We start from the raw sequence: 14,775 nt of genomic DNA on the forward strand, positions 1-14,775 counted from the left end.
TCCTTCCTCACACAACAGACTGTACACGGTCGACACATTAAAGGTGATAAATTTGTTGGGAGTGAATGAATAAGCAAAGATATGAAGGAAGACAGTAAAGGATAGGAGCCGAGTTTTACACTATTTACATATTTTATACAGTGACTAGCAGAGCATTGGGTTCATGCTTAGTTTCAATAAATACTTAAAACATTTGAAATTTATGTTTATAAGGCGCCTTAAGGATGAGGCATGATTTATCAAAAAAAAAGTATAAATGAAAACTCTATTTTCACTGAACAAAAAATAAAATCGCTTTAACTTGCTATACCTCACTATTTCACTGTGAAATGGGGATCAATATACTTGCTATGAGAAAGCAAGGATACTGCATAAGTGAAAGTGTTTTGTAAACTATAATAAAAGATATGCAAACCCACTCAAAGCCTTATTTTACAGAATACCAAAACACCGAAAAGCTCTAACTTGCCTAAGATTAATATAGGCAGTTACTAGTAGTACTTGTTTCCTGACTCGCAGTCTGGTGCTTTTAGTTAAAACTGTTCAAATATTATTATAACAACAATACCAAAAATAAAAACAACACACGCACATACACATTAATAAGCCAGTCTTCCATCTCAACAAATCACCTATTTCAATGTTCCTGATTTTTTCCAGAATGTCTCCATTTGAAACTGCAGTAAAACAATTTTGAACTTTTGAAATACCTTTTAAAGTTTCCAGCGAAGTTTCACAATTGGATGGCTGAATTACGTAAAGTTCAAAATACTGCCATTTATGTCATCATTTTAGATGACTGACTCAATTCCAAGATCCTCTATCCTGGTTCTCAAAAGATGTTCTGCAGATTTCTGGGTGGTCCCTGTAATACTTGCAAATAGTCTACAAGATTAATACTATTCCATAATAATGATACTAAGATATTATTTTTCATTTTTGCTCTCACTCTCTCACTAGTGTACAGTTACATTTTTTAGAGCCTACATGACCTGTGATATCCCAGCACCGAATACAGAGGCAGATGTGAGGATCTAGCCACCTTCGAGAAGCCAGACATTAGATTTGCAAAAACGTTAAAGAATACCACACTTCTCAATAAACTTTATTTTGCATTGGAAACAACAGACAGTTATTTTTCATGAATTTTTTTTAATATTAACCTATAATTGGCTTGTTGCTATTTTTAATATAAATTAATAAATAAATACATTTTAAACATTTCTCAGTTCCAATCTCTAATGCCACAAATATTGATAGATATATAACCCAACTGAGCAAAAGCTCTTTAGGGTCCTCAGTAATTTTTAAGTGTCTAAAGGCATCCTGAGGCCAAAAAGCAGGAAAGCACTGCTCTCCCCACTGAACCTGAACCTTGAGATCCACTTGGTCCAATGCTTACCTGCTCAGCTGGGACCTTAAACCTTAGGTCACTCTCAATAACTAAGTACTGACACCTTGTTTATTGTAGGGACACCTGAGCCAGGCCACGTCCAGAAGTATCCTCATCCTTCATCCTTTCTCATACGGATCTAGGCCTGGGGAGCTTTACTGTATGCCCTGGAAATCTTGGGGGTGGGTTGGAAATGGACCATCAGCTCCTGGGACCCCTTAGCTGTAATGGTGGGGCTTAACCACATCCATAGCCTCGGCCCACCTCTCAGGTCTCACTTCCTCTATCTCTGACTTCCATTTGTGTTTCCTGCTCCCCTCTTACATCCTAGTGCATCCTCGCCCCAAATCCACAGTATCTGACGTCAACTCCAGTCTCAGGCTGAATGTGTCCCTCTGATGTTAAGGCAACCGGTTTTCTGCCTGTCACGTTCTCACACTTCTTGGTTGGAAGCCATGTGGCAGCACTTGTGTTCCTGAGACTGGCCCCTGCCCCATCGTTACGTGCAAATGAGTTACTAAAGCAACAGCCTAATGAGGGAGAGATGGGGCTGGGGCTTGAGGAGGTGTCCAGGGGACCTCTGGAGGAGATTCTCTTCCGTGACCAGAAGGAAGGAGGGTGGTTTTCCTCCAGGGGGTGCTGTGCTGTGGTAGTAGAGGTGGCCTGGATTCTCTACTTGGCTCTGAGACGAGGGAATTGGTGCTGGAGGCTGCGGTGGGTCTCTGGCCTGTGAAGGACCAGGCCGCCCTCAGGCACTGTGACCCCCTGGGCCCCTGTAAACGCTGGACAGATAAAGAGGGGGCTGTCATCAGACCCCAGCCTGAAGAAGGGCCTCAGGGGCCCAGAGAAGGGCGAACGGGGACACGTGTAGATGTGCGACCTGTCCCTCATGTTATAGAAGGACACATCTCCAGCTTCATAGTCCAGGAAGATGCCCACCCGGCGAAGGCGCTCTTTCAGGGGGAGAATCTTCTCCGGGGAGGACAGGACGCGGTACTTGTTCTCAAACATCTCCAGGGTCCAGAAGCCGTTCTGAGGAACCAGTAGGGTTTCCCCTTTCCTCTCAACATTGTCTCTACAAACACCCACAGCCCAAACCATCACATTTTCGACCTCCACCTCCCAGTAATGTCTCCCTGAGGAGTAGTTCTCTAGGCCCAGGACACAAGGCTGACAGTCAAATCTCTCTGGGTTGTCAGGCATGCTCTGCCTGAAGGGACCCCGTCTCACACTTCTCCGGTCCTCTGACAGGAAGAGCTCGGGATGAGCGGTGTCTGGGTCCAGGACCACATCAGCTGCAGAGGAAGTCTCAGGTTTAGGCCTAGGATCTCAGGAGATTGTGAGATTCCTGGTCCCCAGAGAGATCCCAGAAAGCTGGTGGGAGATTCCCCCATGTAACTGCCTTTTCTGTGAAGGCCCCTCGATCCCAGATCCCAAGCAGCTCACAGAGAAAATTCCTGAGGCTGCACTTCTATCTCTAAAGTGGCAGGAGTGCTGCCCCAGGTCGAGGAGGACTGGGGCTCTAAGAAATACAGAAAGTTCAGCAAATGAGCTGAAATTAATGGCCCCCGCTTTCTCTCAATGTTCTCAGATCTGCCCCCTTTTCTATTCAAAATATATGATCTCTGGGGCTCTCTTTAGTTGAAAAGTTTCCCACATGGCTTAAACCAGCAAAGAGGACCTATCCCCTCCCCGTCCCCCAATTAAGCCATTAAGGCCAATTTTTCCCTACACAGATAAGGGCGATAAAGTGTCCCTACACTGGTCCTCTGTGTTCTACCAGTTTAACCAGGTGACAAATGATTTAAAAGACTAATAAGCGCACCCTTCAAAGGGTAAAAAAGAAGGATAATGTCCCCCAAAGTCTACCTGCCATACTTGCCTGAGAGGTGAGTATGGCAAAAGGTAGTTTTGCTTTAATAACATTGGTGTGACATCTACAGCTATGAGTTCTCTGGATATAGGAAATGCCTCAGACCCCCGACATTCTGCAGCCCTCTCCCATCTGCAGTTACTATTACTTAGTCAGTCTACATCTAACACAAAATCATTGTGTTAAAATGATTTTCTTCTTTCTCCAAGTTGTTATGTCTGATGGTGATAATTTTGAAATTCGAAAGAGGAAAGGTCCAAGTGCTGTGGGATCTAGTAAAGCCCGCATTCTTTTTTTTTTTTTTTTTGTGGTATGCAGGCCTCTCACTGTTGTGGCCCCTCCCGTTGCGGAGCACAGGCTCTGGACGCGCAGGCTCAGCGGCCATGGCTCACGGGCCCAGTCGCTCTGCAGCATGTGGGATCTTCCTGGACCGGGGCACAAACCCGTGTCCCCTGAATCGGCAGGCAGACTCTCAACCACTGTGCCACCAGGGAAGCCCAAAGCCTTCATTCTTTGATGCTTGTGAGCAGAAGGTGACAAATCATAAAACTCAAAGTGCTCATTAAGACCAGGCAATTGGACCCTGTGTTCTCCCACCTGCCCAGGTCCTCTCCACTGGCGGGCTATACACAGAGTTATCAGCATTCTCTTGGAGCAGGAAGGCATTTCTGGTCCCTATTTGTACACCCCTCAGCCAGGCGTGGGAAGCTTATTGCTTTTCCCACATGTGGCTCTTCCACTGTGCAGTCTATACCATCTCCCAGGTTATAAATAGCTAAGCCAGTATTGTCTTCTTTCAAATTAATCCAGGATCCAAAGAGCAACAGCTACTAAAAGGTAACCTTTCGGGACATCTATTATGTATGGTAGACCTTTGGTAATCATGGATGAAATTATTCTTAAAAAGAAAGGATGGTGGGAAGTAAGTTATAGAGTTGGTTAAGAGCTGCACGGCTTCCCTGACAGCAGAGGTAGGCTCCGGCACTGGGTGGGATACTGCTGGTGAACCGACCCCAGGCTCCTGCCCCACCTAGCCAGCCTTGGGTCTCCTTGTTCATCTCCTCTAATGTGTCCTGTTGGCTGCCTGGTGGGGAGAAAGCTCGGGATCTGAGGGAATGTCAAAGGCGCTCACCCGCATGTAAGAGGCTTCTTCTCCATCCTGCAATGGGACAGGCAGAGAGGTGAGCTTCAGGAGATAATGCAGGGCAGAATGCAAATCATGCAGGGGGTAGTTCAGGAAATGCTCAACTTACGCAGTTCTTCATGAAGTTGCTCTGAAAAAGAAACAGAAGCAAATGAATGTCCTCAAGAGAAGAACTCAGAGAATTTGAGTTTGTCTTAAATGACGATGGCTGGTCTTCTATTTGAATACCACTGTCCCCCTCCCCCGCTGCCTTGGGAATTGTCAAGATACCAGAAATAACATATGACCAGGTAGCTGGACATTATCAGTACTTATTTGGGTTTGCTCTTGTCCAACAATATAGGGCTCTACGTAGCCAGGTGAATGGATGCAACATTTGCAGAATGGAAGAAAGGGAGGTCTGAGGGATTCATTACTAGGACCTGAAGAGTTCTAAGCCCTTGCCGCTGCCTTTATTCACGTCCTCTCTCTCTTTCGCAGGCTTTTAGCTGCCCGAGCTGTGTCCTTTTGTATGACAGTGAACTGTCTTCCTACTCTTTTACCTTTTATTAGACGTTCTTTCTCTTTTTCCACACGTTCTTTCCCCAGTTCCTTACGTGCAATTTCTTTCTCTTCATTTTCAACCTCTATTTGCATGGACAGAATCTTTTTTTCCATTTGGAGTTTCTTGACGAGACAGATGCTCCCAGCGATGAGGACGAGCAGAGAAGGCAGGATGACAGTCAGGGCCACCATCCAGGGAGATGTGCTGGGAATAAAGGATTCTGAAAAGGGAGCCCCAAAGTCCCATTTAGTGAGAAAAAGGAGCCCTGGGATGAGAGCCCCTCCAGACGCAGATCTGAAGAGCGCTTCCCCTGCACCCCCTGGCCCCCACCAGGTCCCTGCTCCGTCAGCTTCTCTCTCAGAAACCCCAGCTAGGGAAAGAGACTTCGGCTCTGCACTGGCTCGCCCCACAGTGAGTGCCAGGGTTGGGGCCCCAGCAGACAAAAAAGCAGTAACATCTGGAGTCACCATGGGTAAGACCAGGGTGACTAAAAGCTAACCAGCCATACTGAATCAGCACGGCCACCACATGGTATAAGCCACCCTCCCTTCTTGCCTGGAATATTGCAATGCCTTCTCCCTGCTTCGGTCCATATCCTCTGCGGTCTGTGCTCAGCACAGTGGCCTAAGTGAGATCATGTTACTTCTCTGCTCAAAACCCTGCAGTGTTTCCTATCTCACTCAGACTAACAGCCAAAGTCCATTTGTGGCCTACACTGCCTCATATGATCCAGATCCACTGTCTCTCTGAATTCATCTCCTCCAACTCTCCCTGCCCTCAGTCCATTCCAGTCACACCTGTGTCTTGGGGGGTCCTTGAAACTGCCAGATATGCTCCTGCCTCAGCCCTTTGCATATGCTGTTCCTGCTACCTGGCTTGCTTAGTCCTCAAACATCTGCATGGCTCACTCCTCACTTCCCCAACTGCCATCTTTTCCGTGAAGCTTTCCCCGATCGTCCTATTTACAATTACAACTGCCTTATGGCCCTGACACCGCCTATCCCCGCCTCACTAATTTTTTTCTACGGTACTTATCACCATCTGATATAATCCACAGTTTAATTAATTATTTCACTCCTTGTTTTAATTCATGATTTCATTTATTGCCTTCTGCTGTTCTAGAATGTGAGCCCCATGAGGGCAGGTATCTTCATGTATTTTGTTCACTGATTTACCTTCGGTTTCTAGAACAGTGTCTTGAATATATGAGACACTTGTTCAGTATTTAATGAATTTATGAATGTCTACAGACAGAGAATTTCTCCAGCTCTGTCCCTTGGGAAATCTCTTGGGCAGGAAGGGAGGGCTTCAGCAGATACTACCTGCCCATAGATTTATGATTGTTCTAAATGTTTGAAAATTGCTGCAGGATAAGGACCATAACAGAGAAAAACTAAACAAAACAAAACTATCAGATTTACCCTCAGAGAAGAGGCTTCCTACTCCTGTGTTTTGAGGTGATTTGATTTTCCTCTTGTGACAAGGGGAGAGGCCTCAGCTCAGCTGTAGCCTCTAGCTCTTCAGGGCCCAGGACCCTTCCACTCCACGCCCCTACTCCCATCCCCATGCTGGGCTCCAGTCTGTCTGCTGAGGATCCTGCCTCCATGAGATGAGCCTCCAGAGAGCAGGGAACTAACCTGGAATGAAAATCACAGTTTCCTTCTCCTGGTTGAGCAGGGTGTTGTTGACGGAGCAGGACATGTTCCTCACAGACTCGTCCCTGATGATCACAGCCATGGTGACCATGAAGAGGCCATCTGCGTTCGTAGTGTAAGTCTCCTCCAGCGGGGGCATGATCTCACCATAAGGGTCCCTCCACACGGCACGGGGCTCTGGGTACCACCCTACAGATGTGCATTCCAGCCGGATGCCTCCATCCTCGTGGCCCTTCATTTCAATAACGGGCTTAGAACCCAGGCCTGGGGAGACAGACCAGCTAAAGAGGTAATGATGTCTTAGCCAAAGTGTCTTAGCAGATCATCTGTTAGTGATGAGAGCCAAGGGAAGCCGGGAGAGAGCAAGAGGCTGGTGTCTGGAGAAACTGATTACGTACATTCCATGCACTCCCTTCTGTGAAGGGAGAAAGGAAGGAAGGAGAGGAGGGAGGGATGGAGGAAGGAAGGCAGGAGACAGTTAGGAGGAAAGGAAGGAAGAAAACCTTGATGTTGGAGAACACCAGGTGACCAACATGTCAAAAAAATTGTGAGATCTCTAAGTGGGGAAATGATTACATTATACTTTTCTTTGTGCTCCACCTACAGACCCCATCACAGGAGCAAGCATTTATCTGCCTCCTAATAAATATTGGTTGATTGATTCATTCAGCTAGAGATTTTAATTTTCTCACTTCCGGGTGGGTGTGTCCACTGTGACCAGAAAGAAGCTGGCTTTCACTTTCTGCCCTGAAAGGACTTCTCAGTAGCTCTGGCTTCCTGAAGTTCTAGGTCAATACAGTAAAGAGAGAAACCTGCCAGGCTGGCAGAATCTTAAGAAACTTTTTGAGTTCAAGGCACTGACCCTCTTCTCCTGGTTTAGGACTTCACATCGCCACAGCTATCTGATAATCATAAGCAGCTGTTGGTTTTTTAGGAAAACTGACAGAGCCAGTGTGCAAAGCCAACCCTCACCTCAATTCAGACATGTTTACCTTCCAGTCAATTGGGCTCAGTCAATTAGGTAATTTTCTTACAGTCCCTTGACAACATTCTCCTATAAGATCTGGATGCTCCCGGGATCCTTAAGATAAAAACATCACCTCCTAAACGTCAGCAGATCATCGTCAAAAGTCCTAAGAATCCAGACTCTTCCTAACTTATAACTTAACTTCCTAACTTATAACTTAACTTAACTTCCTAACTCTTCCTAACTTCTTTCAGAGAATCCTCAATAAACGAGAACACTGGGTAGGAGAGAGCTGCAAATGCATGGTCCTGGGAGAATTCTGCCCCTTTAGCCACGTATCCAGCAATCATCCAAACTTCTTTTAAGGAGTTTCTTTGTTAAGCCTATCCAACAAATTACACCAAAGACAAAATTAAAGCAGTCACTTAAGTCTTACTGCTTCTTGCTCAATTTGATCTTTTCAAGATGGAAAATAAAAAACAACTATTGTCATATTGAAATGCTCACACAGAAACTTTGAAGTGGGATAAGATTCAAAAGAACTTGGCAAGATGGAAAGAAATCCTACAGAATGTTCCGGGGGGGTTCGATAAGGGCAAGCAGGAGACCATAGACTTAAGGACAAAACCAGCCAATTAACCAAACTGGAAAACAGTAAGCAAACAAACAAGCAAACAATTGTACACCAACTCACTTCAGAGTGGGACAGGTCAGGGTCTTGTTTACAGGGGAAGAATGGAAAATTCCTGCCACATACAAACACATGGTGGTCAGCTCTGTAGTGCTGTTGTGAACAGAGTCAGGATACAAGGGTGGAGAAACCCTTCTTGCATGATATTCTATATCAATCAGATACAAAACTGCCCTTCTGAGTAACGAAGATGGGATCTCCTGCCAGTTACGTTTGAGGCTCACTGGGAAGGTCGCACCGTCCACAAACCTCCATTGGTCTGGTGGACTGAAATGCCCTTGATTTATGTGTGTCTTAAAGGCTTTTCCATTCTTCAAAAGGCTTTTCCATTCTTCAAACTTTTCTTTTAAAGTATAATACTCTGACACCGGAAGTGAGGTCATAGCTTAAAGCCAATAAACTTGTAGAAATCCCAGTTTAAATGCCACTTCTATCCAGAAGCCTGGCCAAATTCTCACTCATTTTCTCTGTGGGACCACTAGGCTTAATATATAATTTACATGTCAGTCACTCACACGACAACTAGTATTTGAGGAAAGGGAAAGAAGGCAAACTTAATATTTATCAAGAAATGAGATATCCATATATGCTGTAGTTTCCTGGGCAGTCCTTGTTGATACCACTTGTCCCTGTGCAATTATTGACAGTGCCTCCTCTCACTCTCAGAAGTGTGCAGTTTGAATGATAAACTATATGGTCCCCTATCAGGAGCCCACACGCCCTGTGTTGTGCTAGATGGGACTTCACACTGGATGCTCTCAGTAGCCCTAGACGTGCATGGTTCACTTCCTCACTTCATCCTCGTTTTGTTCAATTGCCATCTTTTCCGTGAAGCTTTTCCTGACCATTCTATTTCTAATTACCTTACCTCCATGCCTCCTAGAACTTTCCATCTCTTCCCTGCTTTATTATTTCCTATAGTACTCATCACCATCTGATATAAAATCCAGTTTAATTATTTCATTTATTGCTCTGTGCACCCTCCAGAATGTGAGTTCCATGAGGGTAGGGATCTTCATGTATTTTGTTCACTGATTTATCCTCAGTTTCTAAAACAGTGACTTGAACACGAGATGCTTGTTAAGTATCTGTGGAATGAATTTATGAACGTCCGCAATGAGGGGTGCCCAGGGGTAAATTTTTCCACTCTGATTTTGATATCAGCCGTTCATCTTTTTCACTCCTTCATTTTACAACTACTTATTAAGTACCTGCTAGTGCCAAGCAATTTGCTAGATGCTGGAGACATAGTTGTGAATACCTGATTGGTTCTGATTGTGATGTGAACTATAACACTTTAAAAGAATGTCTAGTAATAAAAACCTGAAAGAGTACTTTTTAGTGCTGTCTACAAAAATTTTCAGTTCACCTGGGCCCATGGTTAGGCTTGTACTTCCCTCTCCTGTATAGTTAGGCATAACCATGTGACTTGCTTTGGTCAATGAAATGTGAGTATAAATAACATGTAGCACCTCCCAGGCAGAAGCTTTACGAGCCAGTGAGTAATTTGCCAGGCTCTCTTTCCTCTGCTCAGGTGAACCACAAAGCTCCAGGCAGATCTGTATGAAGTAGAGCCCCACCAGACTCAGGAAGGATATATTTCATGTGTTAGAAATAGACCTTTGTTGATTTAACGTACTGAGATTTGAGGGCTGCTTGTGACCAGAGCATAACCTTGACAATCCTGACTAATGCATACTTCAAAGATGATTAAAAGCATGGACTGGTAAGAGGCTCATGGAAAAAGGTTAAAAAAAAGCAGATCTCAGGCTTAGAATAGAGGTAGCTCAGGCACGATGTGATGACCACTTACAGCTTTATGGAGGAGATTCATTTAATCCTTCAACAATATTTGTTGAGCACCTGTTATGCTCCAGGACCTGTTCTAAAGATGTGGATACAGCAGGAGCAAAATAGAAAACAATCCCTTATGAAATCTACATTCTAGGGGAAGAGCCATAGTAATCTGATAAATAAGTAAAATGCATATACTTAAGAAGGTGATAGGTGCTGAGGAAAAAGTAGGGAAGGAGGGTAAAAAGGGTCAAGGATGGTGTTTGATCCTCACAGTCATGGAAAATAACTTACGAAAAAGAAAAAAATAGATTGAAATCACATGTGAAAAACTTCTCTTTGGACTTAATGAAAAAGGTATGGAGCATCATATATGACTGACGAGAGTGTATATTGGTACAAACAATTTGGAAAACAAATGTGTAGTACCTATTAAGGATGTATATTTCTCATTATACAGCATGTCTCTTCCTAGGAACCTGTTTAAGTTGGAGATTTTGAAAGTGGCATGTTGTGGACTGAACTGTGCCCCCGCAAAATTCATATGTTGAAGCCCTAACCTCCAGTCCCTTAGAATGTGCATGTATTTGGAGAGAGGGCCTTTAAAGAGGTAATTAAGTTAAAATGAGGCTGTTAGGGTGGGCCCTAAACCAATCTGACTGGTGTCCTTATAAGAAGAGGAGATTAGGACACACAGAGAAAGACACCAGGAACGCGGACCCACAGAGGAAAGGCCACATGAAGACACAGAGAGACTACGTGAGGACCCAGTGAGAAGGTGGCCATCTGCAGACAAAGGAGAGAGGCCTCAGAAGAAACCAAACCTGCTGACAGCTTGATCTTGGACTTCCAGCCTCCAGAACTGTGAGAAAATACATTTCTGTTGTTTAAGCCACCCAGTCTGTGGTCCTTTTGTTATGGCAGCCCTAGCAAACTAACACAGTCAGTAGAAGGCAGTGTTCTAGTTCTTGACATGAGTAGTGGTTACATGGGTTATAGCTCATAATAATTCAGTAATCTGTACATTAATGTTCTATGAGTTTTTCTGTATGAGTATAATACTTCACAATAAAGATGTTTAATTCTAAAACATGTTACTGAGGAAGATGCTTAGAGATCTCTCACAAGTAGGCATAAGAATAATTTGTAGGGATTAAGCATTCACCCCTACTCAAGGTGACAGCTGAGTTCCGTGTGTGCGTCTCAAGAGTCGATGCCCACCGTTTAGCAGAGCAAACCCACTCACTGGGTCCTTGAGCAGGGGAAAGCCACCCTCCCTGGTTAAAGGGGATTCTAGGCAAAAATCTGCTGGTCTGCAGGGGGCCTGAGGTGAGGAGAAAAACTTTCCCTAAGAGTCAGGCTGTGAAAAAGCAATGGAACAAAATGAAAGGACGTACCTGCCACCATCAGGTGCATGATGGCCTCGTCGTAGGATCTGCCTTCTTGGAAATAACAGCGGTAGATGCCGTTTTCGCGGGCTGTGACGTTGTGTATGATCAGCCCCACGCTCCCTTTGCTGATGGCTTCGCTCAGAAAGGTTGTTCTTCCCCGGTACTCCTCCATCTGCTCTTCCGTTCTCTCTCGCTGGCCCTTGTACACGAACACTGCAGGGGAGAACTGCGTCCGGAACCACCGCACCTCCATGTCCTCAGCGTTTTTCTCAGGTGACAGGTGGCAGTGTAACTTGGTGTCTTCTCCCACCATGGCCAGGATAGGATCAGCTGGTCCCAGGACAATAAATTGGACTGTTCAACAAAGCGGTAGAGTCAGACAAGGGCACCAGCCATCAACTCTCTAAGGTGGGAAAAGAAGTGGATATGCCAGGGCACAGACATGTTCTTTCTAAGGGGCTTCCTGAGCTCAGGATTCTGGGGGCCAAGAGATGTGGCTGGTCTATAGTGACAGACACCTAGCAGGGGTAGGAGGGGTGTCTATTGAGGATGCTAATGCTTCTTGAACAACACATGGAGAAGCATACCCTGATACCCCCCATGGACCCTGAGCTTACAGAGATCTTTTTCTATTTCCCAAACCAGCACAGTGCCTGGAGTATACTATAAACTTGAGCTGTCCAGTATGATAGCCACTAGCTAGTCCCAATTGGAGTGTGCCGTAAATGTACAATACACACAATTTTGAAAATTTAGAAAAAAAAAGTTAAATATCTCACTGTTAATATTTTACATTAATTAAAAGTTTAAATAATAATATTTTGTTTATGTGGAGTTAAAATAGATTATGAAAGGTTGTTTTATCTGTTTCTTTTTACTTTTTTAAACGTAGCTACTAAGAATTTTAAGTTATATATGCAGCTCGCCTTTGTGGCTCTCACTGGATTGCTAATGGAGGGCGCTGGGATCCGTTCGAAGGCCGTGTGCAGAGCGAAAAGGTGAGCGAACACAACTGCAGCCCTTCTTTACCCTTCCTCTTTGCAGACTGAAGTGCTGATTTTCCTTTCTGAGAAGTTGATAGGAGTTGGTGGCATGCACCCCTACCTGAGACCGCTGCAAACAAGCTGAGGAGGTGGAAGAAGAGAAGGGAGCCTGGCAGGGAGAAATGCAGAGAAGCAACTGGCTCCATAAGCACCCACGAGAGGCAGGGACGGGAAGCCTAGAGAGACGTGGAGAATCAGCCAGGGAGACTCGGCACTACGGTTCTGATGTAGGTCAAACTTTCCTGTAACCCGTGTTGGTTATCATCAGCGCCCCAACTGCTGTCTTGGGCAGCCCCCTTCCTCTCCCGGTTCAGGTATTTCCCGATAGATGACTTCATTAAACATTCCATGGAATAAGCCAACAATACAACGATCGGGAAGACAGTTTTCCGCCCTCCTCGGCTCACTTCTCCGGCCAGAGTTGAGTTTCTTCAGACGTCACTTGATATTCTTCCAAACCCACCCTCCCTCCCTTCCCTTCCTCCTCGCCGCGAATCTGGCTCGGCACCAAGTCAAGCCAGGGGTGGAGAGCCTCCCTCCCCTCACCCCCGCCCCCGGAAGCATCCCCTACCCGGGACCCCGCCTTTCCCCTTATCAGGTTCTGTTCCTCCCGCCTACCACCCCCCACTCCCCGCCCCACCCAGAGCGGTAGCGCGTCCCCTCCCTTTCTTACCTTCTAGAATTAACTTCTGAGTTTTCTTTTCTCCTCTGACGCTCAAATGATGATTTTCCGGTTGTCCGTCTTCCCCCTAAACCCGCCCATGGGCACAGGCACAACCAGACCAAACCTTCCCGAAAGCGGAGAAGGAACTTTTCTTCGCTTCCTGTTAGTCGCGGCCTGGGGGCTGCGGTCCCTGGGACCCGATCCACTCGGGGACCACAAAGTCACAAGATCTCCAATGAATGATTTAGAGCAGGCCGTGGGTCAGCCAGCCAATGGCATCCCTGAACCTGCTTTCTCACCAGTTACTGGGTGGAATACACAGAAACAGCTTAGGACTTAAAAACGCACAGCTGCGCGGAGCCTTTAAAAAACTTTCCTTTTTCTTTCTTCAGAAGCGAGATCCTTTTCATTTTTTTATTGAAAATCCTTGAGATTCCCCGAGGATTTTGGCGTTGCTGCTAATCACCAGGAGAGGCCTGCCGTGTGTAGAAGTGTGTGTGTGTGTGTGTGTATAGTGTTTGGGGTTGGGGGTGTGATGACGTAAGCATAAGCATATCTCACAGCTTCACATGTTTCTTAGTCTTGGGTGGGATGGAGCCCAGTTGCCCACATGATAACCAACTGATTAATGTACCCTTTATGTAATTTTTCTCTCAGTTGGCTTTTCTCTTTTTATTTATTTTCGAACTTGAGTTTCCCGGGGTTAGTTCTCAAGTAGACAGCGTGACTCCGAGTCCTTGACTCAGAGTCAGCTTTTGGGGAACCCAAACTAAGAGATGGATTCGGTAGAAAGTTCACCAGACATCATCAACAGTGAGAATTATCTTTTCTGCAAAAGGACACTCTGACATGTATACCTGGGTTTAGTAAGTGAACGAAGGGCTACAGATAAAATTTCCAAAAAGAGTCACTCATTGAGATTCATGGGAATCTCCAATCATGGAGGCCCTTAGTGTATACAGGACAGAGGCCTCCTGCAGAGTGAGTGAGGCTGTGACTACGTGTGCTAGCCTGAAGAGTTCACACCAGAACCTTTACAACCTGTGATTATGACACATTACATGGCAAAAGAGATCTTAAGGTTATGGATCTTAACGTAGAGAGATTATCCTGGATTCATAGGAAGATTATCCTGGATTATCTGGTTGGACATATCTAATTACATAAATTCTTAAAAGTGGAAAAAGGCAGGAGAGTCAAAGAGATTCAGTGGAAGAAGAACCAGGGTGGATTCAAAGACTGAGAGGGATTCAATCTGCCATCACTGCTTTGAAGCTGGAGGAAGAGGACCACGAGCTGAGGAACGTGGCAGCCTCCAGAAACTGGCAGTAGCCCTCAGCTGACAGCCAGCAGGAAATGACAGCCTCAGTCCTACAACTGCAAGAAACTAAATTCTGCCGACAATCTGAATGAGCAAGGAAACAGATACTTCCCAAGAGCCTCCAGAAAGGAATGCAGCCTGCAGACACCTTGATTTTAGCCCACTGAGACCCATGTTGGACTTCTGACCTACACAACTGTGAGATAATAAATTTATTTTGTTTTAGGTCACAAAATTTATGGTAATTTATTATGGCAGCAATAGAAAACTAATACAATAAGGACTTTGTGAAAAT

The 14,775-nt window shown here is 45.3% G+C and overlaps 1 protein-coding gene across 5 annotated transcripts; it reads right to left on the reverse strand.

The window, feature by feature from the left end:
* Positions 1-1,084: 1,084 nt before the first annotated feature.
* Positions 1,085-13,655, reverse strand: LOC309813875 (butyrophilin subfamily 2 member A2-like). 5 transcript variants are annotated; one of them, XM_082639056.1, is made up of 8 exons: positions 13,169-13,655; positions 12,557-12,671; positions 11,459-11,806; positions 6,592-6,873; positions 5,007-5,174; positions 4,520-4,540; positions 4,399-4,425; positions 1,085-2,688 (listed from the first exon to the last, which is right to left on the reverse strand). In XM_082639056.1, exons 2-8 carry the CDS (start codon positions 12,639-12,641, stop codon positions 2,066-2,068), a joined length of 1,554 nt encoding a protein of 517 aa, XP_082495182.1. In that variant the 5' UTR covers positions 12,642-12,671; positions 13,169-13,655; the 3' UTR covers positions 1,085-2,065. The 5 variants fall into 5 exon arrangements, with proteins under 5 accessions (XP_082495182.1, XP_082495181.1, XP_082495184.1 ...); XM_082639055.1 differs by having other exon boundaries at positions 4,953-5,174; XM_082639058.1 differs by lacking the exon at positions 12,557-12,671 and having other exon boundaries at positions 4,953-5,174; positions 13,169-13,654.
* Positions 13,656-14,775: the final 1,120 nt, after the last annotated feature.

Source organism: Mesoplodon mirus (genome assembly GCF_964341445.2).
Source record: "Mesoplodon mirus genome assembly, chromosome: 12".
NCBI classification, from domain to species: Eukaryota; Metazoa; Chordata; class Mammalia; order Artiodactyla; family Ziphiidae; genus Mesoplodon; species Mesoplodon mirus.

Excerpts from the sequence above, each read along its gene's own strand:
- LOC309813875 (XM_082639055.1), bottom strand. The coding sequence starts at position 12,641 with ATGGAGCCAGTTGCTTCTCTGCATTTCTCCCTGCCAGGCTCCCTTCTC. Across the intron at positions 11,807-12,556 it reads CTTGTTTGCAGCGGTCTCAG|TCCAATTTATTGTCCTGGGA; the intron begins GTAGGGGTGCAT and ends TTTGTTGAACAG. Across the intron at positions 2,689-4,398 it reads AAGAAGCCTCTTACATGCGG|CTGATGTGGTCCTGGACCCA; the intron begins GTGAGCGCCTTT and ends CTTCCTCTGCAG.